General features: G+C 40.2%; 1 protein-coding gene across 2 annotated transcripts in view; it reads right to left on the bottom strand.

Moving 5' to 3' along the window:
* Positions 1–27,761, bottom strand: part of LARP4B (La ribonucleoprotein 4B) — an 84,802-nt gene that overhangs the window by 34,891 nt on the left and 22,150 nt on the right. For both annotated transcript variants that reach the window (XM_082617259.1, XM_082617260.1), the window contains exons 2-5: positions 23,012–23,146; positions 22,308–22,367; positions 528–666; positions 145–285 (exon numbers count right to left, since the gene is read on the bottom strand). In XM_082617259.1, the coding sequence (XP_082473385.1) occupies positions 145–285; positions 528–666; positions 22,308–22,367; positions 23,012–23,092 (421 nt within the window). In that variant the 5' untranslated portion in view covers positions 23,093–23,146. The remainder of the gene's footprint in view (positions 1–144; positions 286–527; positions 667–22,307; positions 22,368–23,011; positions 23,147–27,761) is intronic.

Below are 27,761 nucleotides of genomic sequence, written 5' to 3'. Positions count from 1 at the left end.
TAGAGAGAAAAGAACACAAGCATGACACTAAAGAAATCATCAAACCACAAGGGAAGAAACAAAAAAGAAATGAACAAAGAATTAAAAATGCAACATAAAGAAGCCCATACTCTATACGAAAATGAATTCATAAAACAGCTTTACCCGTCTCGCTATTTTCAGGCGGTGATTCATACTCTGAGTGGTCCAGACCCAAAGTGCTCATGGCTGTCTGGTCTGACTCCTGTAAATCTGACAGTGCAGCATTCTCATGACTTTTGTCACCATCACCATTGGTGTCCAATCCTGTAATTAAGAATTTCACCCCAAAAGGCAGGGTTAGAAGAACAGCCTTCTCTTAAAACAAAACAAAAGACTTATACCTGCAGTTACCTGACCTTTTTAACTTGACTGTGAGAAACCTCGTTGCTCTCAAATACTGTCACTAACCATGACACAGATCTTAATAAACACTTTCCCAAAGATGAACTACAAGGAAACAAAGCCGAAGCCAAGAGGAAAGATGCCCCTCGCCCCCACCCACTCACCCTCCTGGCCGCGGCCGGGCGTCGCCTCCCAGGCTGCGCTCACACTGCCATCCGCTGCACTACTTGCTTCCAAGTGTAACACAGGAGTCCCCCATACTTTTGCATTAGGGTTTAGCTCTGAAACCTTGGCCGTTGGTACCTAAGAAAAAATGTGATATATTCATTTGTATCCAAATTTCAATCAAATGCAATTTTACTTACTAATTCAGAGTTAAAACACATCCACCTTAGAGAACTTATGCGAAAAAGGATGAACCTATTTACACGTACGTTTAGGATGAAATCAAGTGAAAAAGTAATAAAAGTTGATGTACTCAGAACTCAACTCACCAGTAGATTTTAAGTTCTTACTAAGTAGAAGGCTCTCCAGAAACAGGAATGAAAGAGCCCTTGCCTTCATGGAGATATCTGATCAACTGTGTAACTGATAAATAACTGGTGATCCAATTATCATCTCTGTTCCAGATTCCCAACACAATTCACAGATTTAGAAATCTGAATATCAATGGATAAAATGTTAAAATAAAGCTCGAACACTCACAGAAGTAAAGGCTGCAGAAAATGAAAGTCTGTCGGAGAGGTGCCTGGTGCGGCCACTCTTTGTGCTCAATTCCAGTTACTCGGCCTCCTCGCTGTTCTGGACACACCGGGCCCTTCTGCTTGCCCGGCTCCATTTAACCAGAACACTCCCAGACATCTGCACGGCTGGCTCACGCCTTCACACCCCTTGGGGATTGCTGAGGTCTTCTCTGGCACACCCTACTAAACCCACAACCACCCCTGGATTTTTCCTTTCCTGCTTACAAACGTTGAGTGGCTCCCAAAATCTAAAAGAAAGTTGATGTCCCAGGGACAGCTGCCCCCCCAAACTAACTCCAGTTCTACTGCCATGATTCTTGAGCAAAACCTAGCCAAACGATCTGCCTTTTCCCAGGCACCATAAGCCTTAACACCACTGTGCAGGGGCCAGAGCTTCCAAAGGGAGGGAGACAAGGTTCCAGGTCCCAGAAGCCCCCAGGTAGTGCCAGGCAGGAGCTCCAAACTGGGAGCAGCCTCACTGCATGACCCCAGAGATGCTGTCTCCAAGGTCAGGGGCACCATATGAGCCAAGAAGGAAACAACATGTGGGTTAACAATCCTAAAAAAGAATAAATTCACTCTAGCTGGGGCAATTAAAGTTTGTAGTGAAAAATGAAATGATTTCTGAAATTGAGCATACAGACTGATGTGAATTAAAACTATAAAATATATTCTGTTCATACCTAGGAGGCGTGGGCAATAAACTTCATGCCCACAAAACCAGGCACCTAAGTGAGGGTCTATCTGGAGTCCTTTTAAGTAAAGTACTGGATAGGGCGAAGAATAGGGTCCCTGTTCTCCTTCAAGAATATCACTCTCAAGAAGCACTTACTCTTCAAGCTCCCTTCTTAAATGACATCTAAACTTCCAGCTCATTTCTGGTCTCTGCTTCTGTACATCCACCCATCTCTCCAACAAATACTTTTGAAATTCTCACTAAGTGCCCGGTACAGCAGGAGGCAATCAGAGTATCATGGGGAACAGGCAGAAACGACTCCTGCCTTGAGCACAGCAACGCAGAAGACGCTCTGCACCTCACAGACACCACTGCCTTTCTCAGCAGTTACACCTTTTCAATCTGTTCTTTTTTTAAACTCACATCTTTATTTTCTTTCCTATTCTAATACTAGCGTAAATCACCTTTTCTGGTTAGACCCAGTCTCGTTCTACCACACAACACACACCAAGTTTCCCACCCACGGAACATACTCCCCTGACCTCGTGGACATGCTATACATTCTCCAAATTCCCAACACCAACCCACACTGGTCTTTTCCATTTTTAGCACCATCTGCCGTTGGCTACGCTGCATCACCGACACACATTTTTTAGCGCGCGCGCGCGCACACACACACACACACACACACACACACACACACACAGATGGTCCTGGGAGCGCCCTGCCTGCAAGCAGCATCCCAGGGCCGCGTGCTCCTCCCCCTCTGCTCGCACCGCAAGGACATGTCCTGTCCTCTCTGCGGCCCGAGGGTTCCCGGACGTCCACCCTGGGCACACTTCACGGCTGACACCTGGCAGTCCTGAGGTCAGCATGGAGCTGCCTGAGAAACATGCAGAAGGAATGAATGTTTAATAAAGTAATAACAGAAAATTCTACTTTCCACTATTTGACAACTTGTGAAAGGTTTTATGCTACAGCTGAATGGAACCCTATCTGTACACAATTTACTACTTCTAAAGCAGTAAATCAAGTATTAGGGACTTACCAGTTTTGAGCAGTTAACCAGTATTCAAGAGGTACTCTGAGGTGTGACATGGGATGCAAGAACGGAGACATGATTAAGGGGGAACAACATGACAGCTAGCACGAGGGCCTGCTGGGTGACAGGCACACACCACGCACGTACCTGCGTTTAATCCTAACACCCTAGGAGGCAGTGGTCATCACACCCCATTTCACAAGGAAGAAAACCAAGGCAGAGAAAGGTTAAGTAACTTGCCAACAAATATTATGGTAATTAGAAAACTGTGTTCTAATATCAGGAAAAACAAAACATCTATCAAGAGTTCATTAACTTCATGTAACTCACATGAGAAACAACTTGTACTAAAAATATTTCTTTAAAAATGTAGCTGCTCTCTTGCAGTCATAGGGACCTCCAACTGATTGTCAAGAACTCAAGTTTCATCTGCACGGCTTCCTAAGTCTTATTTTTCCACTGAAAAATCATGGCTAAGCAATGGTTATTAGAACCAGCGGTGAGCTGACCTTAATGGCCACATGCTGAGGCCATTCTATACAAATGACCAATGTTACTCTTTGAAGAGTACAGTATCCCCAAATTCTTGACGCTCCAAAGAAACTTTCTAACCCTCTAAATGCTACGCTCCATTAACAAAAATAAATAACCTATCAACTCATAAACTTACATTTTCTGGCCAGGAAACAGAATGGTCCCACTGATGAGTTACTGAGTAGGAACCAGAGTAACTAACACCAGAGGAAGGGAAAGGCACATGGAGAACATAAAATAGGTGAGATAATAGAGGAAAAGAAGCACTCATTTTCTATTTTAAGTTAGCATGGACTATTCCTGGATTTGCCACTAAGTTTTTAGTAAGGCTTTACAGTCATGACATCTGTAACTCTGGCTTTTTATTTGTAAAATGGAATAACAGTGGCTACTTAAGACTAGTTTAAAAAGATGTCTATACAAGCACTTTGAGAACTGGAGTTCTGAACAAAGAGCACTCTCATTAAATGTAGTCTGTCAAATTAGAATACTGTTGGGCACATCTCACAAGTGAAAAGCTAATACAGAACAGTGCACGCACACCTCACCCACATAAGAGCAAGACCCATGGGCACTCTACTTGAGGTACAGGCACGGACTCTCGCAGCTAGGTGTCAACCACATCCACTGATGGAAATGATTAGGTAGTGTTTTGCCTCCATAACTGCTTAAGGAACAAAACTGATTAACTTGAATGTAACTGTCTCTGGTAAAACTCCCAAGTGTGGGCATGGAAAGGAAAGAAAGGAGGTTAATGGATAAATTATAGGATTTAATTTCTACTTGTTTATTTCCATATAATAGGCATAACACTGGAGCCACATCTATCATCTATCTCCTTACTATCACCATTTTTCTTGCCTAATGCAACAAAAATCACTAAAAATAAACTACTGATTGAATGAATGAGATTTTGCTATTACAAGTATGCAGGTCCAAAGGTCAGCTTTAAGAGCAAGACTAACTTCCTGTTTGCTGAATATTTCATTTATTACAGAAATTCTAGGAAGATGCTCAAACTAGCTGCCCGTTGCAGGATCATTTGCGAAGGTTCTCCCAAACCAGTGGGGCCTGAGCACTGCGGTCCAAAAAGCTCTGCAGGTGCTTCTGACTAAAAGAAGACAGAACCAAGATTTTGGAGCCAGTTAAAAGCATCAAGTTCTACCTCCCTTAGATGGTTACCATACAAAAACAGTGGAAAGCACAGATTTTAATGCCTCTATATTCTGCAAGTGTAAACTTCTTAGAAGTGACTTTAAACACCCAATGGGCCAAAAGTTTGTTCCGCTCCAACAAGGGGCCGGTGGTGAGAACAGGACGGATGAAACTGAGGGGAGCAGCCTCTGGGGGCACATGCATCTGATGACCAGCATGCAGGGGTTAGTGCTAACGAGAGTTGACACATAGATTCTGGCTTAAATATACTAACCAGCGAACCAAATTCACGTTCTTCAGTTTGGAAATGGTTAAATTGATGTTATACTAACTTATAGCTTTACAATAACATTCAAACGACTGCCAACTGTTTAGAATAAATCTTTGTTAATCTGAGTTAAAAGCAATCAAAATGAAAGATTAGCACATCACTGCACAATTATAAGAACTGGTACAGCATACTTACTAACTGTCCACCTCTCTCTTGCCATCCCCAAATAACACCATCTTCTGCCACTGGTAGCTGATAAGGGGGCTTTTCCATCCAAAACAAAGAGATCTCTAGGTCCTGTGGCTTACTGTGCAGGTCCTCACTAAATATCTGCTCTTCTAATGTATCTTTCGCAGCTGTATTAGTCCACGGGCAGCCCACTTGATATCCACAACCGTCTGCCAGCCCTTCAGAAAACATCTGTCTTGCCAACTCTGCCATCGGGTAATAGGAAAGTTCATTCAAAAAGTGGGAGTACAGTTCCTCTGGGAAGCTCTGCAAATCCCCCTTTGAGGGCTTTTCAGATATGAGTGGTAGAATAGAGTCCTTGCAACCTGGTACTGCTATTTCCTTGCTGTCATCTGGGATGACGGGAATCACCTGCAGACCACCGAGAGGAGCAGCTGAGTATCCGTCCACTTCGGCAGGGTCAACACCAGCCAAGCAGGAGCACCCCGCACGAGCGCCCCCTAACTCCATTCTTCCAAAGATCACCTTTGAACTTCCCACCAAACCCACTTCCCTATGTAACCCAGGTCCCTGCACAGTGGGCCTGGCACCCCTTTGTCTGAAACGGCATGCATGTCTACTTGTCCCGCGCAGACCCACACAGCTGATGATGCCGGGACCACTGCCGCCTTCCTTCAGACAAAGCGTCTCCTTCTCTGCTCCACCGAGCAGCTCTGGTTTTCCCACCCCCAATGCACGTCCACCGGAGCCATCAGAAACTTCTTCAGCTGATTTGGAGAAAACCTGCTTCAGTCGCGGGCTTCCACCATTGTCCACAGAGTTCATCTGCACTACTTCTGACTCCCACGCACCTGGACTCGAACTCTGGTTTAAAGCTGGCACAAGGCTAAGATCTTTATATCTGTCGTCATTCACTCTACAAGTTTCATCATTTTTTTCTACTTGATTTGTTTCAAAGTCAGGGTTTTTTGCTACACTAGAACTAACATAAGCCAGCACATCCTGACTGCGCACCGCCTTGCATTTTTGTGCATTTGTTTCCCAGTCAAAGGCTGTTTTAGGGTCTGACTGGACACTTCCTATGTCAATTTTACTGGTTTCTCTGTGATTGGCTCTCAGTGATTCTTGTTCAGCACTTTCTAGTCTGTGAGGGTGAATCCCTGAGCTCTTCACACACGTTTCATCCTCTGTTTCGCTTTCCTCTTCAGCGCAGGTGAAAATACACGCAGAGGAAATGAAGTCACTCTTGAGCCACCTGGAGCCATAGAGAGACTCGCCGTTTCGGGGCACTTCCTGTGAGTTTCGGAACACTCCCTCCACGTCGGCTGCCTGCACTGCACACGTTACATCACCGATCTGGGCCTTGCTGGCCCTAATGTCTGCACTCAGATGTACCTGACAGGCAGCTCTCCATTCAAAAGCCCTCGAACCACAACCCTCATCTTCAAAAATGCTAATTTCATCCTCATGTTGATAAGATGAACTATTTTGAGACTGCAAAGACAATTCTGCTTTGTTTGCAAGCTGGCTGCTTCCCACTTCCAAGCTGCAGTCACCCTGGTGCTGCTCAAGCATCACTGGCCCCAGGAGGAGCTCAGTGCCCGGATCATCACATCTGTTAGGGGCTGATTCTTGGATATTTGCATGAATAGGAAGACACTCATTTCCAAAGCTCAGTGAAGTGATACATCTTTCTGAACTTAAATTGATTCTATCTAGACTTACGGAAAGGAGACTGTCTGATCTGCTAACATCTAAACTGGAACAATCATTGTCTTTTAGTGGTTTTATAGAGTTATTTTCTCCTTCCTTTTCAGAGTTTAAACTCTGATCTACAGTAGCTGTTATAGCACCAGAATCACAGTTTCTTTCAACGTTTGAAGTGCCATTAATTAAATTAACATGGGAATCAGCCACCTGACCTCCCAGTCCTGAACTGCAGTGCTCTCTCCCTTCTGGGACAGTGCACAGACACAGTCGCGAGTCAATGTCTGTGCTGATATTTAATGTGGGGAGTGTGCCAACATTATGTAATACACTCCTTTCTGTGTAATCTTCAGGAAACCTGGTGGAAGTCTTTGCCTGCTGGTCACCAATGTTTACTTTACGGGGTGGGTCACCATCACTCAAAAGTTCAGCACTAGGTTCAATTTTCTCGTTAAAAGCTTCCTTCCTTTCCCCTGGGAGTGGCCTGCACTGCGGGGATGGCTCTGCCTGCGGTGCCTCTGACTCCCCTGGCCCTTGGGCAGCATTGTCTGGTGGCCAGGCCCCTCCGCAGACCCCCTTGGAGGTGACAGCTGGACGACTCTCTGGAGCCACAGCTGTTTCATGCACATGAGCACACAGCTCATCTCCAACGTCTTGGCCATCAGGGTCAATAACACAAATACTGTAAGACCCCCTCTCTCGTGAATTCCTACATCGTTTGTGGTCACCACAAACAGGATCTCCACCCTCCCTCTCCCCACGATTCAGACCTGCAGAGTTAGCAGCGCTGCCAATCTGAACAGTTACCGCTACCTCATTCTCTACTGCAGAGCTTTCCCAAGTGGCTGGGCGACAGCAGGGAGGGTGGCTGCCAAGGCCCCGGTTGGAGGGCGCCGGGGCACGTGAGCGGGGTCCCTCACCCTCAGGGAGGCCCCCGCTCAGAGGGGCGCAGGCACCTTCACCACCCCACCCGACAGCAGCGACATCGGGGTTCTCATCAGCCTCACCCACACTTTCAGACCCAGTTAAGAACCCAGACGTGGGAGAGGAGACAGAGTTAAGTGGCCGCCCTGGCACTGTACCCTGTCTGTGCACCGGCCTCGCAAAAACCCCGGCCCACACACCGGCCCTGCGTCCCACGCCATGAAGTTCCTCACCTCCAAAGGTACCGAATAATGAAGATAAAGTTTTACTTATCTTGTTCTCTGGTTCCTTCTCCTCCACAGATTTTTCTAACAGGCCAGTTTTTTCACTGTCATTGTCACTACTTAATTCTTTGCTGAAGCAACAACCCATGTTCGAAAGTTCAAAAGCTCACATAAAAACGCTTGTTGCTTTCTGAGCCTCCGCAAGTGCATCTCCCACTAACTTTCTATAGTTTCTGATGAGAAGCCGACACCCAGATCCCAAAAATAACCCTCACACAGCAGTCACATGTCCCTGCCACTCAAGTCCAAAATCCTAATCACAACAGACCCTGTCCAACAGCCATTCTACTCCACACATTAAAACCCAAACAGCACACAGAATCCAAAGACTGAGAACACAACAAAAAGATTTTCGTATTATTTTTCTTATTCTCATAAACTCAATAAAAAAATAACTAAAATTATTATCCCAGACAGAAGAAGGAATTTCAGACTTTTGCTTGTTCTACAGTGTTTCAGCATTCTCTGAATTATATTTCATGGAATGGTGGCAACCAAAGGAGTTAACATGTATATTCCCCAAAGGGAAACAAGTGTAAAAATTTGTTTTTTAAAATTCTTAGGAACTTATAGTTGAATATAATTTTCTGCCTTTAAGAAATAAAGTCTGTGAGTGTTTGGGAATGGTCGTGATAGTCAAGAAACTGGAATGGCGTCTGTTAGAGATGCATGTTGAAATGTTTACGGCAAATGGCATGCTGTTAAATCACACCTGGCCTGAAAATAAAGAAGTAAATACATACAGACATAACACTTTTTAAAACTGTGTGTGCAGAGGGGAGGAAGAAACAAAATAAAAGCAAAATGTGAGGGTGGAAACTGTTCAAGTCAGAATGGGCACACTGAGGTTCATTTTATTACTCTACTTCTGCAGATGTCTGAAAGTTCTAGTTAAGAAGACAGAAAGAGCAAGAGAAAAAGAGAAAGAAAGAAAATCTACATCTGCCAATCCAATACAGGAATCCCCTCGAAAGCTCCCAAACGAAGCCCTTCTTCGAGCAATAGGAGCACCGCCACCCCACACCCTGTGGGCCAGGACCGCTGACACATACAATGGGTCCGAACCTTCTTCAACATCTGTAAGCTTTGTTCTCAGTATAAGAGATTCTTTTTCTTATTATGATTCAGATATGCTATTCTGAAAACAAAATAATTCTGTTAACTCCTCTGCAAGGAGATTTTTCTACTTTAATCTACAAGTTATGGCTGGTGTACTACTAACATTTTATAAAACACTGATATCTTTTTTTAAAAATAAATTTATTTATTTTATTTATTTATTTTTGGCTATGTTGGGTCTTTGTTGCTGTGTGTGGGCTTTCTCTAGTTGTGGCAAGCGGGGGCCACTCTTCATTGTGGTGTGCAGGTTTCTCACTGTGATGGCTTTTTTTATTGCAGAGCACGGGCTCTAGGTGCAGGGGCCTCAGCAGCTGCGGCTCATGGGCTCTTAAGAGCACAGGCTGAGCAGTTGTGGCGCACGGGCTTAGTTGCTCTGCGGTACATGGGATCCTCCCGGACCAGGGCTCAAACCCGTGTCCCGTGCATTGGCAGGCGGATTCCCAACCACTGCGCCACCAGGGAAGTCCCAACGCTGATATCTTTGACAAAAAAAGTTTAGGAGTTCTACTTAAATATGAAGATAACAGGGACACTTTTAAATGTACATAAACTCAAGTACTGAAACCACAGCAGGTGATGGTGATGATGATAATGGTAGCACTTATGTGCTACAAGAATCTAAGTACACAAATATTTTCATTTTGTCACACATTTATTTGAATTCACACTCCCAACAACCTGGGGTCGATGTATTAACCCCATTCTACCGATAAGGAGGTCTGTCTCTATCACTATAGAGTTAAATATCCCTACAAAAAGAGGATTCTTCACCCAGGATGACACAAACCCTTCATATCTGTGACATGGAGTTAAATGGAGCAGAAGTTATGGGGCAAATTCATAAGCTTATCTGCCTAGGTGTGTGTCGGTTAGCTTTCACCATGTGTGTAAGATGTGGCAAATTAGTCTCTTTTTCTCAGTCTTCTCACTTGTAAAATGAGACCAATACCAATACCTACTTTAAAGAGTCGTCATGATGCTATTAAGTAAAATACTTAGAATCAAACCCCAACATCACTTCAAACTCCTCAAAATCTGACCCCAGCCCACCTCTATAATTGCCTCTCATTCTAAGACGCCATCCCCCTCAGCTCCTCTATTTTATCTAAAAAAAACCCAACTGGGAACTCCCTGGTGGTCCGGTGCTTTCACTGCTGAGGGCCCGGGCTCAATCCCTGGTTGGGGAACTAAGATATGTTAGTTTGGCAAGCCTCACAGCACAGCCAAAAAATAAAATAAAATATAAATAAATAAATTAAAAAACCCCAACTGAATAACCCTGGCATATCCTATCTTTGCTCAAACCGTTTATCAGGTCTCCTGCCCACAATTTCCAATCTCACCATCCTTTATAAGGCCACCCCTCTCAATTTTGCAAAACGACTCTCTCCTATCCCCACACACTGCCCACTCTTCATGCCTCTGGGAAAGCATCCTAATAGCAAGTCAGTGTCAGCACCATCGACTCAAAGTGGGGGAATCTACAGGCTCTCTAAAAGAATTAAAAGATGCAAACACAAAATTTTAAAGATATGTCCATATTTGCACTGTAGGTTTAAGAGCGCAGTGGTGCTATGTGACAACACTTAAATTAACCTAATTTACTGAGAAAAGAACTGGATCTAAAACGTCATAAATTCATTCAAGCCCAGTGAAGGCCAGGTGACACCAAGGTGCACCACAGAAACAAATCAACAAAAGCAGTAAGAAGTTATTCACTCGAAATTCTGCAGTTTAGGTTGTGGTAAACTCAAAGAAGTTCTGGGTAACTAGTACCACAAGTACTTGGTGAAGGAGCTTTTAGTTTCAGCAAAACATCACCTGCCAGACTAAATGAATGTCATTAATTTGCATTTTATAGGTTTGAGCAATCAAGTTTTATATTTGTATAAGAATTCTTATTACATGCAATAAGAATTTATCAGTAGTTCTACGTTATTAAAAAGACAATTTAAATCAATGACAACCTGGAAAAAGTTCTCACATAAAAGTTTATGAGAAAATGTGGGGAAGGGGAGTAAGAAAATGCAGATCTTTTAGAATGTGTTTGAGCTTATACGACGACCAGTCTAAAACAAGTAGATATAGTTATGGGTTAACATACTTGAAAACCAGGGTAACCACAAATCAGAAACATACAACAGATTCACAAAAACCAAAAAGAAAGGAACTTGAGCATAATACAAAAGAAAACCAACAAACCACAAAAGGAAAACGAAGAAATACAAAATTAACTGGAAAACAAGATTTAAAATGGCAATAAATACATACTAATCAATAATTACTTTAAATGTCAATGGACTAAATGTTCCAATCAAAAGACAGAGTGGCAGGGCTTCCCTGGTGGCACAGTGGTTGAGAGTCCGCCTGCCAATGCAGGGGACACAGGTTCGTGCCCCAGTCCAGGAAGATCCCACATGCCGCGGAGCAGCTGGGCCCGTGAGCCATGGCCGCTGAGCCTGCGCATCCAGAGCCTGTGCTCCACAACGGGAGAGGCCACAACAGTGAGAGGCCCGCGTACCGCAAAAAAAAAAAAAAAAAAGACACAGTGGCAGATTGAATAATAAAATAAGGACCTACAATACGCTGCCTACACTTTAGGAGATCACTTTAGGGCAAAAGTCACATATGGACTGGAAGTGAGGAGACAGAAAAGACATTTCATGCAAATGGAAATGACAAGAAAGTGGGGGTAGCAATACTCATATCAGACTAAATAGACTTTAAAACAAAAGCCATAAAGAAAGACAAAGCCGGACACTATATAATGATAAAACCATCAACAGAAGGAGTGGATATCATACTTGTTAACATATATGCACCCAACATAGGAGCACCTAAATACATAAAACAAATACAACAGATATAAAGGGAAAATTCGATGGGAATATAATAATAGTAGGCTTTAACACTCCACTGACATCAATGGATAGATCTTCCAGATAGAAGATAAATAAGGCAATGAAGATTCTGAATGACACATCAGAATAGTTAGATTTAGTTGATATTTCCAGGACACTGCATCCAAAAAAAAACCCAGAATACACATTCTTTTTAAGTGTGCATAGAACATTCTCTAGGGTACAAAACAAACCTCAACAAATTTATCAGTATAGAAATTACTTCAAGCATCTTTGCTGATCACAACGGCATGAAACTAGAAATTAACCACAGAAAGAGAAACAAGAAAAAAAAAAACAGATTACAGGGAGACTAAACAACATGCTACTAAGAAACGAATGGGTCAACAATAAAATCAAAGAGAAAATTTAAAAAATACCTCGAGACAAATGACAATGAAAACACAACCGTACAAAATCTATGGGATGCAGAAAAAGCAGTTCTAAGAGGGAAGTTCATAATGATACAGGGCTTCCTCAAAAAAAACAAGAAAAATCTCAAATAAACAACCTAACCTACCACCTAAAGAATTAGAAAAAGAACAAACAGAACCTAGTGCTGGCAGGAGGGAGGAAATAATAAAGATCAGAGAGGAAATAAATAGAGAGTAAGAAAAAAAAAAAACAGAAAAAAATCAATAAAACCAAGAGCTGTTTTTTTTTTTTTGCGGTACGCGGGCCCCTCACCGCTGCAGCCTCTCCTGCTGCGGAGCACAGGCTCCGGACGTGCAGGCCCAGCGGCCACGGCCCACGGGCCCAGCCTCTCCGCGGCATGTGGGATCCTCCCGGACCGGGGCACGAACCCGGGTGCCCTGCATGGGCAGGCGGACTCTCAACCACCAGGGAAGCCCAGAGCTAGTTTTTTGAAAGGTTAAACAAAAGCAACAAACCTCTGGACAAGCTCACCAAGAAGAAAAGAGAAGGGATCCAAATAAACAAAATAAGAAATGAAAGAGGAGAAACAACAACCAACACCACAGATTTTTCTGGTATTTTAACAAAATACCATAAGAAAATATTATGAACAGTTATACGCCAACAAAATGGACAACTCAGAAGAAATGGACAAGTTTCTAGAAACTTACAGCCCACCAAAACTGAATCAAGAAGAAACATAATTTGAACAGACCAATCACTAGATGTGAAATAGAATCTGTAATTAAAAAAAAAAAAAATTCCCTGCAAACAAAAGTCCAGGACTGGATGGCTTCTCTAGGGAATTCTACCAAACGTACAAAGAAGAACTTATACCTATACTTCTCAAACTCTTCCAAAAGACTGAAAAGAAAGAAACACTCCCAAAGTCATTTTATGAAGCCACCATCACCCTGACAATAAAACCAAACAACGACCATACCAAAAAAGAAAATTACAGGCCAACATCTTTGATAAATAAAGATGCAAAAATCCTCAACAAAATATTAGCACACCAAATCCAACAACACATAAAAAGGATTACACACCATGATCAAGTTGAATTCATTCCAAGGTCACATGGATGGTTCAACACATACAAATCAATCAATGTGATACACCACATCAACAAAAGACAAAAACCACATGATCATCTCAATAGATGCAGGAAAAGCATTTGATAAAATTCAACATCCACTCGGGATAAAATCTCTTCCCAAAGTGGGTACAGAAGGAACATATCTCAACATAATAAAAGCCACTTATGACAAACCCATAGCCAACATAACACTAAACAATGAAAAGCTTAAAGCGGGACCTCCCTTGTGGCACAGTGGTTAGGAATCCACCTGCCAATGCAGGGGACACGGGTTTGAGCCCTGGTCTGGGAAGATCCCACATGCTGCAGAGCAACTAAGCCTGTGCACCACAACTACTGAGCCTGCGCTCTACAGAGCCCATGAGCCACAACTACTGAGCCCACGTGCCTAGAGCCCATGCTCCACAACAAGAGAAGCCATGGCAATGAGAAGCCCATGAACTGCAACGAAGAGTAGCCCTAGCTCACAACTAGAGAAAGCCCGCATAGCAATGAAGACCCAACACAGCCAAAAATAAATAATTAATTTTTTTTAAAAAAAAGAAAGAAAAGCTGAAAGCCTTCCCATTAAATTCTCAAACAAGCCAAGGATGCCCACTATCACCACTTCTTTTCAACATAGTATTGGAAGTCCTCACCATAGCAATTAGACAAGAAAAATAACAAGTATCCAAATCAGAAGGGAAGAAGTAAAATTGTCATTATATGCAGATGACATGATACTCTATATAGAAAACCCCAAAGACTCCACACAAAAACTATTAGAAGTGATCAATGAATTTAGCAAGGTAGCAGGATACAAGATTAATATACAGAAATCTGTTGCATTTCTTTACACTAACAATGAAATATCAGAAACAGAAAGTAGAAAAGCAATCCCGTTTCAAACTGCATACAAAAAAAAAAAAAAAGAAAAAAGAAAAAGAAAAAAACCTAGGAATAAACCTAAACAAGGAGGTGAAAGATTTATGCACTGAGAACTATAAAACACTGATAAAGGAAATCAAAAATGATTCGAGGAAATGGAAAGATATGCCATGCTCTTGGATTGGAAGAATTAATATAGTTAAAATGGTCATACTAACCAAAGCAATCTACAGATTTAATGTGATCCTATCAAATTACTCATGACATTTTTCACAGAACTAGAACAAATAATCCTAAAGTCTATGTGGAACCATGAATAACCCAGAATTGCCAAAGCAATTCTGGAAAGTACAGAGGAAAAAGGAACAAAGTACAAAGCTGTAGGCATAACCCTTCCAGACTTCACACAATACTACAAAGCTACAGTAATCAAAACAGCATACTACTGGCACAAAAACAGACGTACAGATCAATGTAACAGAATAGAGAGCCCAGAAATAAACCCACACACCTATGGACAATTAATGTTCAACAAAGGAGGCAAGAATATACAATGGAGAAAAGACAGTCTCTTCAGCAGGTGGTGTTGGGAAAGCTGGACAGCCACACCTAAATTAATGAAGGTAGAACACTTCCTCACACCATACACACAAAAAAACTCAAAACGGCTTAAAGACTTAAATGTAAAACATGACAACATAAAACTCCCAGAAGAGAACAAAAGCAAAATATTCTCTAACATCAATCATAACAGTTTTCTTAGGCTGGTCTCCCAAGGCAAACGAAATAAAAGCAAAAACAAACAAATGGGACCTAATCAAACTTAAAAGTTTTTGCACAGCAAAGGAAACCATAAACAAAACAAAAACACAACCTACAGACTGGGAGAAAAGATTTGCAAATGATGCAACTGACAAGGGCTTAATTTCCAAAATACAGAAACAGCTCCTACACCTCAGTAACAAAAAAAACAAACAGGCCAATCAAAAAATGGGCAGAAGATCTAAATAGACATTTCTCCAAAGAAGACATACAGATGGCCAACAGGCACATGCAAAACTACAATGAGGTATCACCTCACACCGGTCAAAATGGCCACCATCAAAAAGCCTACAAATAATAAATGCTGGAGAGGGTGTGGAGAAAAGGGAACACTCCTACATTGTTGGTGGGAATGTAAATTGGAGCAACCACTGTGGAAAACAGTATGGAGGTTTCTCAAAAAACTAAAAATAGAGTTACCATATGATCTAGTAATCTCACTCCTGGGCATATAACTGGAAAAGATAAAAGCTCTAATTCAAAAAGACACACACACCCCAAGCAGCACTACTTACAATAGCCAAGATATGGAATCAACCTAAATATCTACTGACAGATGAATAGATAAGAAGATGTGGTACATATACACACACACACACACACACACACACACACACACATATATAATGGAATACTACTCAGCCATAAAAAAGAATGGAATAATGCCATTTGCAGCAACATGGATGGACCTAGAGATTACCATACTAAGTGAAGAAGCCAGAGAGAGACAAATATATCATTTGTATGTGGGATCCAAAATATGATACAAATGAACTTATTTTACAAAACAGAAACAGACTCACAGACATAGAAAACAAACTTATGGTTACCAAAGGGGAAAGGCGGGGAGGGATAAATTGGGAGTATGGGATTAACAGATGCACACTGCCATATATCAAATACATAAACAACAGGTTTTACTGTATATCATAGGGAACTATATGCAATATCTCGTAATAAACTATAATGGAAAAGGATAGAAAAAAGAATCTAGATATATACATACATATGTATAACTGAATCACTTTGCTATACATCTGAAACACAATATTGTAAATCAACTGTACTTCAATAAAATAAGTAAACATAAAAAATGAATTACGCAAGTGTAGGATTGAGAGAAGCAAAAAAAAAAGGTTATGAGGTCAAGCAAACTGGTGAACTAGGAAGCTCCAGGCTCTCATTCCTTCACAGAAATATCATGAAAAAACCAGAAGTTTCTGAACACACTTTGTAGGAGCTCTGAAAAACAATCACAGTTTACAGCAACTAAGCAAAGAAACAATCAAGAAAAGGCTGTGCTCGACAAGGCAGGAACGTTTTGCGGTGTGGTGTGACCTTGGTCTGGGGTGGCAGCAGCCCAGGTCCCAGATCCCCTCCAGGAGCCAGAGGGGGCAGGGTAAACCTTACTTGCAAATTAGTGTGTCCATCTGTTCTGTCTTAGCTAGAGGCTACCTAAAGGACTGACTTGCCTCTCCTATCTCACATAACTCAGAACACAAATGGGAAAAGTGGGGAATTCCCTGGCAGACCAGTGGTTAGGACTCGATGCTTTCACTGCTGGGGCCCAGCTTCGATCCCTGGTCAGGGAACTATGATCCTGCAAACTGCACAGTGCAGCCAAAAAAAAAAAGGCGGGGGGAAAGTGTCAGGCACTGCTCATAAAAGCTATAAGGTGGCTACAAACCCACACATGCCAGGGCAGAAGATGACACGCGGAGACACGCAAGAACCACCTAAAGCCCCTAGAAGAGGCTGGAGTGTAACTCCAGGAAATAAGGACATTCAAAAGTAGCCATGTATATGGGGAATTCAGAAAGCTACACCCAGGCAAGATGTGTGCTCAAAAACATCCTGAGAAGACCTTGAGCCTTCACTTCAGGCTGATCCCTAGTCTCCAAGGAAGTTGAGCTACTCAGTGAGGGACTGTCCCAGCACAAAGCCAGTCTGCAAAGATTGGGAGAGGCAGCCCTACTCCCTCTCACTGGGGGGAGGGTTGGGGGGGGTGGGGCAGGAGGGGGCCACCAGGCAGGGCAGTGCTGGACCGACAGTCTGCTTCAACTCACGACATTCAAGGAAATCTCTGTCAAAATATCAGTTGAACACAAGCAAAAGGAACGGAGACATCACTGAATACACATGACAGGGAATAGTCTTCACAAAAATAGTTTGGAAAAGTCTCAAAACCATGAGACTACTATAGCCTTCAACAACAGTGACAACAAACAGCAAACCCTGGGTAAGAACCGAATCTGACATCCAAAGTTAACACATTACAAATGTAATCAAATGCCCAGTTTTCAACAACAACAAAATCACAAGGCATACAAAGAAACAGGAAAACACAGCTCATTCAAAGGAACAAAATCAATGGTCCCTGAGAAAGCTCAGACATGGGACTTACTAGATGAAGACTTTAAACAATCATCTTAACTATGCTCAAAGAGCTAAGAAAAAGACATGAACAAGGAACTAAAGTTAATCAGGAAAACAATACGTGAATGAAATGAGAATATCAACAAAGAGATAGGAACTGTAAAAAAGAACCAAACAAATATTTCGAAGCTGAGAAGTACAATAACTGAATTGAAAATTTCACTAGAGAGGCTCAACAGCAGACTTGGACAGGCAGAAGAAAGAATCAGCAAATTTGAAGACAGGACAATTAACGTACATATTGTGGGAGTCCCAGGATGAGAAGACAGGAAGGGTAAGAGAATATTTGAAGAAATAATGGCCAAAAATTTCCCAAATTTGATGAAATCCATGAATTTACAAATCTCCACAAACTTCAAGTAGGATAAACCCAAAGAGACCTATACCAAGACACATTACAATTAAACTGCCAAAAGACAAAGAAAGAAGCTTAAAAGCAGCAAGAGAAAAGTGACTCAACAAGTACAAGAGATCCTCAATAAGATTATCAACCAATTTATCATTAGAAACCTTGCAGGCTAGAAGGCATCGAGATGAAGGAAAAGTGCTGAAAGAAAAAAATTGAGAATTCTTTATCCACCAAAACTGTCCTTCAAAAATGAAGGATATTCACTTCATTTTTGACATTCCCTGGAAATGTTAAAGGAGGGACATTCCCTGGGAAAGGACATTAGCAGATAAACAAAAGCCAAAGAATTTAAAAGGCAAATGCATAAAAACAAGCATAAATCTATGGTACTGGGCACATAATAATAAGATATAATTTGTGACACCAGAAATGGGGGTGGGGGGTTAGAACTTTATAAGAGAAGAGTTTCTGCATGCTACTGAGGTTATTAAGTAGGCAATTTAAATTAGATAGTTATAACTTCTGGATGTTATATGTAATCCCCATGGTACCACAAAGATATACGCATGATATACACAAAGATAAGTTTTTAGGATGAATGACTAAATTATCAATTATGCCATGTTGATGTTAACAAAATTTCTTTTCAATTTAAATAAAGTATGACTTGCAGATAACTATCAATGAGCTACATTACATAGTTCCTGCCCGAATGGGTCTTAAAACTCCCATGACAAAGCATACACATTTGTAACATTTAAAAATAACACAGAACATAATTTATTAAATAAATTTTAACCAAATATACATATAAGGAAGTAATACAGGTGACTATGAAAAAAAGATGAATCAGTGAAGCTAATAGTTATAACCGAGAATGCCCTTGAAGGACATAAAACTTCTAAGATGGGTAAAAAAATTACAGAAGGAAAAAAAAAAGTATTAGAGTTGATTTTATTCTAAATGGCAGCTCAGTTACTTTTTAATTGTAATTTTTAATTTTAGGTAACTCAGTTACCTAATCCACATAAACAATAGTAGCTTTAATATTCTTTTCTGTATAATAAAAACAATAAAAAATCTATTTGTTTATTCCAGATTTACATCTCAGGCCCTAACCTCTCTAACCAGGTCCAGCTGGCACTGATGACCCACTTCACTGCTCACTTAAATTTATACCAGGTGGATTTTCCCTCCACAAACCTTTCCTTCTCCAGTTTCTTCCATCTCAAAATAAATGAAACCACCATCCATTAAGTTGCTCAACTATCCTTGATTTACTTTTCCCTCACCCTAACCCCTAAATCCAATCCATAAATGGTGCCATTGAATCCACCTCCAGAGTAACTCTGAAATCCATTCATTCTTAGTCTAAGCCACCATCACTTCTCACCTTACTTAACAGCTTTTTAATTTGATTTCTTTGCTTCTATACTTGGCTCACTACAATACATTCTATTAATATAATAAGGTCAAAATAATGGTCAAAATAATCTTCTTAAAATATAAGTCATGCTTTTCCCCACCTAAAATCCTCTAGCTCTATCCCAAATTAATTTCAACCACTTAGCGCCAATGCAAATAGTTCCCAAATGGCTGACAAGAGCGAGGTTTTGTCTCTCGTATTACTTTCTACTTGTTGTTTCTCTTTCTAAAGGAAATAACAGATGCCAAAGAGGAAGTTCTCTTCTCGAGTTGGCTCTGAAGCCAGGTTGCCTAGGTTCAAATCCTGGACAGCTGAGCAATCTTGGGGAAATTACTTAAGCCTTTCTGGGTCTCAGTTTCCCCTAGCTAAGATCACTTTTTGGCACTCACTGATTGGCTAAACTTGTAAATAGTTACTACTCAATAAGGGTAGTATTTTATGGGGGGAGGGAGCAGGGAGCTGTATAATAAACAATTGATATTACCAATGGATAAATGCAAACCTGCTCCTGAATTATCCAGACATTTATTTCGGGATCACTATGGCCATTCTCCTCCTACTTACACTGCATCCAACTTTGGGGGGAACACTAAACCTTAAAGAGAATGGTTCCTAAATTAGACTGCTAAGCACATTCACCTTCCAATTATACAACTGCAGACCACTAAGGATCAGCACCTAGAGCCACCACACCAACTATGCCATCCACACACTTAGGTGCACCATGATAACGTTGGTTAGAAAAATGTTCAAAGCAATGCCATTTATAATAGCAGGAAAAAGAAACAAGTTAAATAAATGTACCCAAAAACCCAACGGCTAAAGAAGTGACAGCAAATCAACATAAAGAAAATACTACAGGGGCTTCCCTGGTGGCGCAGTGGTTGAGAGTCCGCTGATGCAGGGGACACGGGTTCGTGCCCTGATCTGGGAGGATCCCGCATGCCGCGGAGCAGCTGGGCCCGTGAGCCATGGCTGCTGGGCCTGCGCGTCCTGAGCCTGTGCTCCGCAACGGGAGAGGCCACAGCAGTGAGCGGCCCGCGTACCGCGGGAAAAAAAAAAAAAAAGAAAGAAAGAAAATACTACAGGGCAAGTACAAGGGGATATATAGATGAAATCTGCTATGGGGGAAAACATGAGGTGAAATATATATATATTGATTACAACTTCATAAAAGTTGTAATGGATTTCTTTTATTTTCTATAAAATGCAAGTTTGTTTTAAAGTTTTAAAGAACACACATGTTGTGAGCCCAGACGGTCTCTTATTGTCCCTTCCAGCTCTCGTATTTAATGATCCTATGAAAACCTAAAGTGTGCAATACCTTGAAAAACTGATAAATAGTATATGCACAATTTACAATATCAGGTGTCAGAGATGTGTTCTGCCCAAGAGACTCCAGGGGTACTGGGTTGCAGGACTGGACCAAGAACTAGTCATGTAATATTCTATTGTAGTACCTTGACTCTTTAAAATGACAAAGCATGTGTAGGCTGTACTAGTTGCAAATTATTTCACCACAGAAATGAAATATTGAATTCTGGCTAAAGTGTTATACTTCTTTTCCACATAGGTCTCTCTCAGTTGTTTTCCACAAAGTAATTTTAAAAAGCAAGCGAAGAAACACCAAACCAAAACCCACCCATAGAATCCAAATATCTAGTTTTATGCCCTGAAATATGTTTTAAAGATATTTGAATATTATATTGGACCGCAAATCAACGAAGAGGAAGAGGGAGATTTGATCTGAAAACAATCATTTTAATCCATCAATGATTTCTGTATAAGTCTTATATTTGGATTTTGAAGTACTTAAAATATTATAAAATTCACTTAAAAAATCAACGTAAAGTACAATATGCAAAAAAACCTACATACATAATAGTATAACAACAATGAAACAAAGTAGTTTGGAGGGGGTCCCTCATTTTTTAAAATTCTGCCTTACTAAAAATAGATCAACAGGGACTTCCCTGGTGGCGCAGTGGTTAAGAATCTGCCTGCCAATGCAGGGGACACGGGTTTGAGCCCTGGTCCGGGAAGATCTCACATGCTGCGGAGCAACTAAGCCTGAACCACAACTACTGAGCCTGTGCTCTAGAGCCCATGAGCCACAACTACTGAGCCCACGTGCCACAACTACTGAAGCCCACGTGCCTGGATTCCGTGCTCTGCAACGAGAAGCTACCGCAGTGAGAAGCCCGCTCACCACAACGAAGAGTAGCCCCCGCTCGCCACAACTGGAGAAAGCCCACGTGCAGCAATGAAGACCCAATGCAGCAATCAATCAATCAATCAATCAATCAATTTATTTTTTTAGGGAAAAAAAGATCAACAATCCAATCCCCGCCTTTAATTTCTACATGAGCTGCTTATATTTTTGGGGTGTAGATGAGGTTGACTATAAATTTAGTAAGATTACTTTTAAAAATTTACTTTTACTTCTAAAAAAAGACTTACTTTTAAAATTTTGTAGGATTTATGAGATCACTTAGAGGACTGCCAAGCTAAATGCGCCTGACTCCAAATGCACCTGACATACGCAAATGCAAACGGTGTAAAGCAGGATTTAAAAACCAGTGGATCTCTATTTCCTTATTCTTTCATTAATCACAGCTAAAATGTGAAATCAATTTTCTTAGTAAAAGCCTACGATCACTTTTGTGCTTTAAGGAACACAGGCTATTAAAATGTAAAGTTAATCATATACATACAATAGATGATCAGTGAACCATTAAAAACACTGTGAGGAATACATGAAATTAAATTAATACACATGGCACACTGTTGTCTGTAGAACTATACACATACACACACAAACAAGCCAGAAAAGGATATACAGTACTGACATATAGTGTACCCAGTTGCTGGTTTCCCCCACTCTCTTTTTGGGGAACAGTGACATTTTCTAATTTTTTTACAATTAATATTTGTTGTAAGGCAATATCTGTAAACCTCAGCTGTGATTAATCTCTGAACTGAATTACCTGACTCAAAGCTGGGATGGAGCTTGTCTGAGAAGTGGTTTGAGATATGGGACCATTCATCTGTAAAATCGAAAACACCAAACACACCATCACAACAGTGTAAAGAAACATATTTTCAAACCATAGTAATTTAGCAAAACAAAACCCACTGAGAAAAGCAAATTTTTAAATGACAAAGAAATTCAATGAGATATTCAAAATGATGTAGGAGCCTTGAAATTTAAAATATTTTGAAATTTTGACTGAACACCATTAAATAAAATTCCCTGTAGTTTCCACAGGGAAAATTAAGAAAACCTACTTTTCCCAATGTCATTTAGAAACTTTAAATATCGCTTGACATGATAAAATCTTACAATAAACAAATGCACTCCAAATTAAAAACTTACATAATTCTAATTAATTCTTTAAATAAATACCACTATAATGATTATAATATTATTAAACTATTTACAAATCACTGCATTTTTCTTGGTGATTTTAAATCCAAAGCTTTAAGTATTCAGAGATATAAATGACATTTGTTTTCTCTTATCACTTTGAAACTTCTAATTTCCTCTACTAAGCAACCCCTAAATTTACTCAGAATATAACACCTATATTTCAGCATAAGATATGCTAGTGTTCTGAGTGTACTGTAGGATCTGTTATCAGAAGAGAAGAGAGGTACACCAGGCCAATGCTGGCCTTGGACGCCCACTCACCAGATGAGCGCTGTCTTTGCCTTCCTGGACTCGCTGGCCCTGAGGTTCAGCCACGACCTTAGCGTCCTGATCAGAAGTCATGAGCTGTTTACTTTGTGGCTCCACTGGGAGAAGTTTAATGCTAGCCGTAGGATGCTGTAACACAGACAGTAAATTGGTAACTTGAGATGCAGAGTGTAATTAATTCTAAAATGATATTACTAAGCAGTTTTAAAATCTTCAAGTTTTCCAGGACATATGTTTATCCCTCTGGAGTCTAAGTAGTTTAAAGAAATTTGCCCATAATTTCCACCTTACGCACCCAAGAAATAATACTTGTTTTTTAATAAGTTTCTTCTTCACACTAATTTGGTAACCATGATAATATCCTAAGACTTAGAAACTAAATGCTAACATATCCAAACCCACTCATGTTCAGAAAGTTATTTTTTAAAAACAGAAAATTACAAAATTAATAGAACTCCAATTTGGGATTGATGAATCCAATATATATATGTGTGTGTGTGTGTGTGGTTTTTCACCAGCCCCATTAATTTCATTCTGTTCCAGGAAAACAGCTGTCAGGAGAAATAAACAATAATTCATTTAAAAGGAATCCCTTTGCAATTTCTGAACCAAAGAAACCAAAAACAGTCTAAACAGGGCACAAGTATGCAAAGCAGCCTCTGCAAAGCATTCACTCAGCTCAGAAGCTGGACACTGAACTTCACATACAGTATCTCATTTGATTTTCCCAAATGGCTTATTAAGTAACTCTGGCTCAGAAGGGAATAGTTTTCATGATTTCCTATTATGAGTATCAGAACCAGGATTCTCAGACATCCAGGTGTGGCTTCAGGTGTTCCCTCTTTTCACTGTAAACTACACTGCTTCACAAGATAAAGAAGTTGATTTAACCCAGATTTTTCAGGCTGCTTCTGAAAACACATAGTATCCAAGTGCCAGATAAAGAAATTTAAAAGCTAACTGTTCTTGTCTCACCAGGTAACCATGTAGGTTTTTAGTTTCTATTATGGCACTCCTTATTCTCAATAACCTGCTTATGATAAATTCTCAAAACCCTTGATAATGAAATAGTCTGATGATCAAAGGTGATCTCGTCCTTTGTCAAATGTATAATATCATCAACCACAAAAGCACAAAATCACTGAAATGCTATAAGACACGTTTGGAAATGTAAACTACTAACAGAGGAGAAATGCTTGAAACAAATTAAATCAGTTTCACAGAGATCAATGTTTTCCACAATGTAGGATGAATGACAAATGTGTTAAACTGTAATAATTTGCAATGTGTTAAATTGTAAAATCCAGAAAATATAGATTGGTACCCAGACTGACAGTCACAGAATGGGGTGTAGATGCATTCTACCACTATTAACTTGATTTTTAAGATTACCAAAGGAAAAAAAGTTTGGTTGAAAACAAGATATGATACCCAAAAGAGAAAAAAAATCAACTACAAGAGTCCTTTATTATATATACTACCTATATTTTTTCAGACAGTCAGAAATTATGTACCTTATAATAGAAACAGCATCACTACCAGATAGGAAGTAGTCTTGCAAAACAAACAACAAACCCAGGACGTGATCTTATTACAAACTTGCAGCAAACACAAGCACAGAGGAATGCCAAGGGGTTCAGCAAAGCTCGCAATTCCTGGATGAGTAGCCTTGGCTTCTTCAACACAAAAGGAGACAAGATACACATACTGGCCAAACTATGGCTTTATTTTGTTTATATGGCTTTATCTGATTCAAATAAACTGAAACCAAAGACAATCAGGGAAGCAATAGTGATGGGATATTTGACAGTATTAAAGAATTCCTGTATTTCCTTAGATGTGATGATATTGTGGTTATGTTTAATAATAATAATAAAGGTGAGCCCACCTTTCAGAGCTGCAAATTGAAATACTTACAGGGGAAACACTATGATGTGGGGCAGAGACATGGGAGTTCACAACTGTTCTTCCCAGAAGAGGAAAATGAGGGTTCATGATTCGACCCTGTCTACTTTTGTATGTTTGAAATGTTGTATAATAAAAGGTTAAAAAGTCAGCCATGGCAGTAGCTTATACAACAGAACAGTGGTCCTGATCTGACCCATGCATCCTATCTATAAACAAGTAATCTTTACATCACACTACTATATCTCTTTATTACTGACCTGACACACATCTTTTTTTTTTAAAAGAAAAGTCCAACAACTGGAAAATTGCCAGAAAAAACCCATAATTCAAAAAGACACATGCACCCTAATGCTAACTGCAGCACTATTTACAATAGCCAGGTCATGGAAGCAATCTAAATGCCCATCGACAGATGAATGAATAAAGATGTGGTATATATATACAATGGAATATTACTCAGCCATAAAAAAGAACGAAACTGGGTCATTTGTAGAGATGTGGATGGACCTAGAGACGGTCATACAGAGTGAACTAAGTCAGAAAGAGAAAAACAAATATCGTATATTAACATATATATGTGGAATCTAGAAAAATGGTACAGATGAACCGGTGTGCAAGGCAGAAGTAGAGACACAGATGTAGAGAACAAATGTATGGGCACCAAGGGGGGAAAGTGGGGAGTGGTGGTGGGGTGGAGGTGGGATGAATTGGGAGATTAGGATTGACATATATACACTAATATGTATAAAACAGATAACTAATAAGAAAAAAAAAAGTCCAGCAACTGGAAAAGTTGCCAACAGAGGGGTTACTGATATGCACCTCATTAAGCAAGCTGTACAGAGATACAAAGCATTAAAATTTGCATTAAAATTAACTTTATTATCAAATATCTGAATCTGAAATAAGACTTAGAGTATGATGAGTATGATGATGAATACGAATATGACTGACAACAGTTCCAATAAATAACAAAATAACTTTTTCATTACTTGTTCAAGAAACCAAAACTATTTTAAGACTTACAACTATACAAACTATTGTTTCTTGGCATAAAGGTAAGTCTCTAGGTTGTGAAGACAAATAGGCAAGGAGGGAATAGATCTACTGTCAAAGCAAAATATTTCCTGGCATAAGACCTAGTAATGTGACAACCTGATAGTGGTCAGAGGCAGCTTTCACAAAGCTTTAACAAGCTGAACAAAAGGAGTCATTTTCCTGATTTGATTTCATTTTCTCTCAGAGAGATGAAATCAGAGGGCCCACCTGCCTACTTAGTGGTCTCTCTGCTAGCAGACCTGGTTAATTCCATCTGTCAAAGCTCCACCTCAAAAAGTTTTATTAACCTTATTAACTACTTGGGAGAGTATAGTTCTCTTAGTTCTGTTTCTAAACAATTCTTTTCACATATACCCAAAATGTTTGTTTCATAATTAAATATTTATTTAGGTCTTTTGGGACAAAGAAATCCTTTAAAAAATATAAATCAATTTCAAATAAACATAACTGTATATCAAGTTGGTGGCATAAATATCCAGAGAAGAATTATTCTAAGTGGTATTAAAAGACAGTATTTGCACACAAAATCCTAAAAATTCACCAAGAAATCTTAAAATGCACTCAGTAGGCTTGTTCTTTGGGGTAAATGTTGGTATTATTTTGAAACTATTTTACATATTATATACACACATATACACACTGTAATATTTAGATAAGGTAAATAAGAATTACATTAATATTAAATATTCATTTTTAGCATAAAAGGAAATACAAACATAAAATCAAATAAGCTAGGTAAGATCTACATAATCTTTTTTTATTTATTGTAAATGTAACTTTTTAAACTACAGTTGGCCCTTGAACCACGGGGGTTGAGGTGTGTGGGTCCATTTATATGCAGACTTTTTTTCAATAAAACATACCAGAGGACTACACAATCTGGATCTGTGGTTGGTTGAATCCAAAATGCAGAACCAAGGATACCAGGGTACAAAACTGTGGATATGGAGGGCTGCATGCCAAGTTACATGCTGGTTTTCGACTGCATGGGAGTCAGCGCCCCTAACTCCTGTGTTGTTCAAGGGTCAACTGTATAGATTTTCTTTGGCTTTCACTAGTTTTTCTACTAGTATCCTCCTTCTATACCAGAACCCACTCTAGGATCCCACATGGCACTGAGCTGTCACTTCTCTCTAGTCTTCTCCAACCTGTGACAGCCCCTCAGTCTTGCCTCCTCATTCAGCCACACTTTTGCAGAACGTTGCTCAATTTGAGATGAACCTGGGACACCTTATCATGACAGCAAGGAAGTGCTCCAAGACTCCTGTGGTCACATCACAGGAGCAACAGGAAAGGAAGGGAGGGGCTCCAGATGGCCAAAGACACAGACTGTGAGGGGCACAAAGAAAGAATGGAAACAAACATACAAAAATCCACAACAGTTCAAACGCCACCACTATACTCGTCACTTCTGGAGGCTGTTATGATACCAACTTCTTTTTCTGAAGATTACTCTAGGAAACAAGCATCAGCCTGCCTTTCCTGGATGACTATTTCAGCAAAACCAAAGATCAGGGCACACAGTTCACTATACAGGAAACACAACTAAAAACTGATAGTAAATAACAGAATTAGAAAATCAAAATGTTGCAACATCTAATGAAATGATGGTTGATGTATGCTAAAACTAGGGGAAGAGCTGATGGGGAACTTATAATGATTGGCTCAGAGGGACTGAAGCTACTTTTCAATCTTATCACTAACGTGCAACAACTAGGTATCACACTCTTAATGGGACGAAGAGTATCAGATCTATGAAGTATTCTTGCCAAAAAAA

Source organism: Mesoplodon mirus (assembly GCF_964341445.2).
Source record: "Mesoplodon mirus genome assembly, chromosome: 4".
Taxonomy (NCBI): Eukaryota; Metazoa; Chordata; class Mammalia; order Artiodactyla; family Ziphiidae; genus Mesoplodon; species Mesoplodon mirus.
Note: the sequence above shows the minus strand (reverse complement) of the source record. Positions and strands in the feature narration are given on the sequence as shown.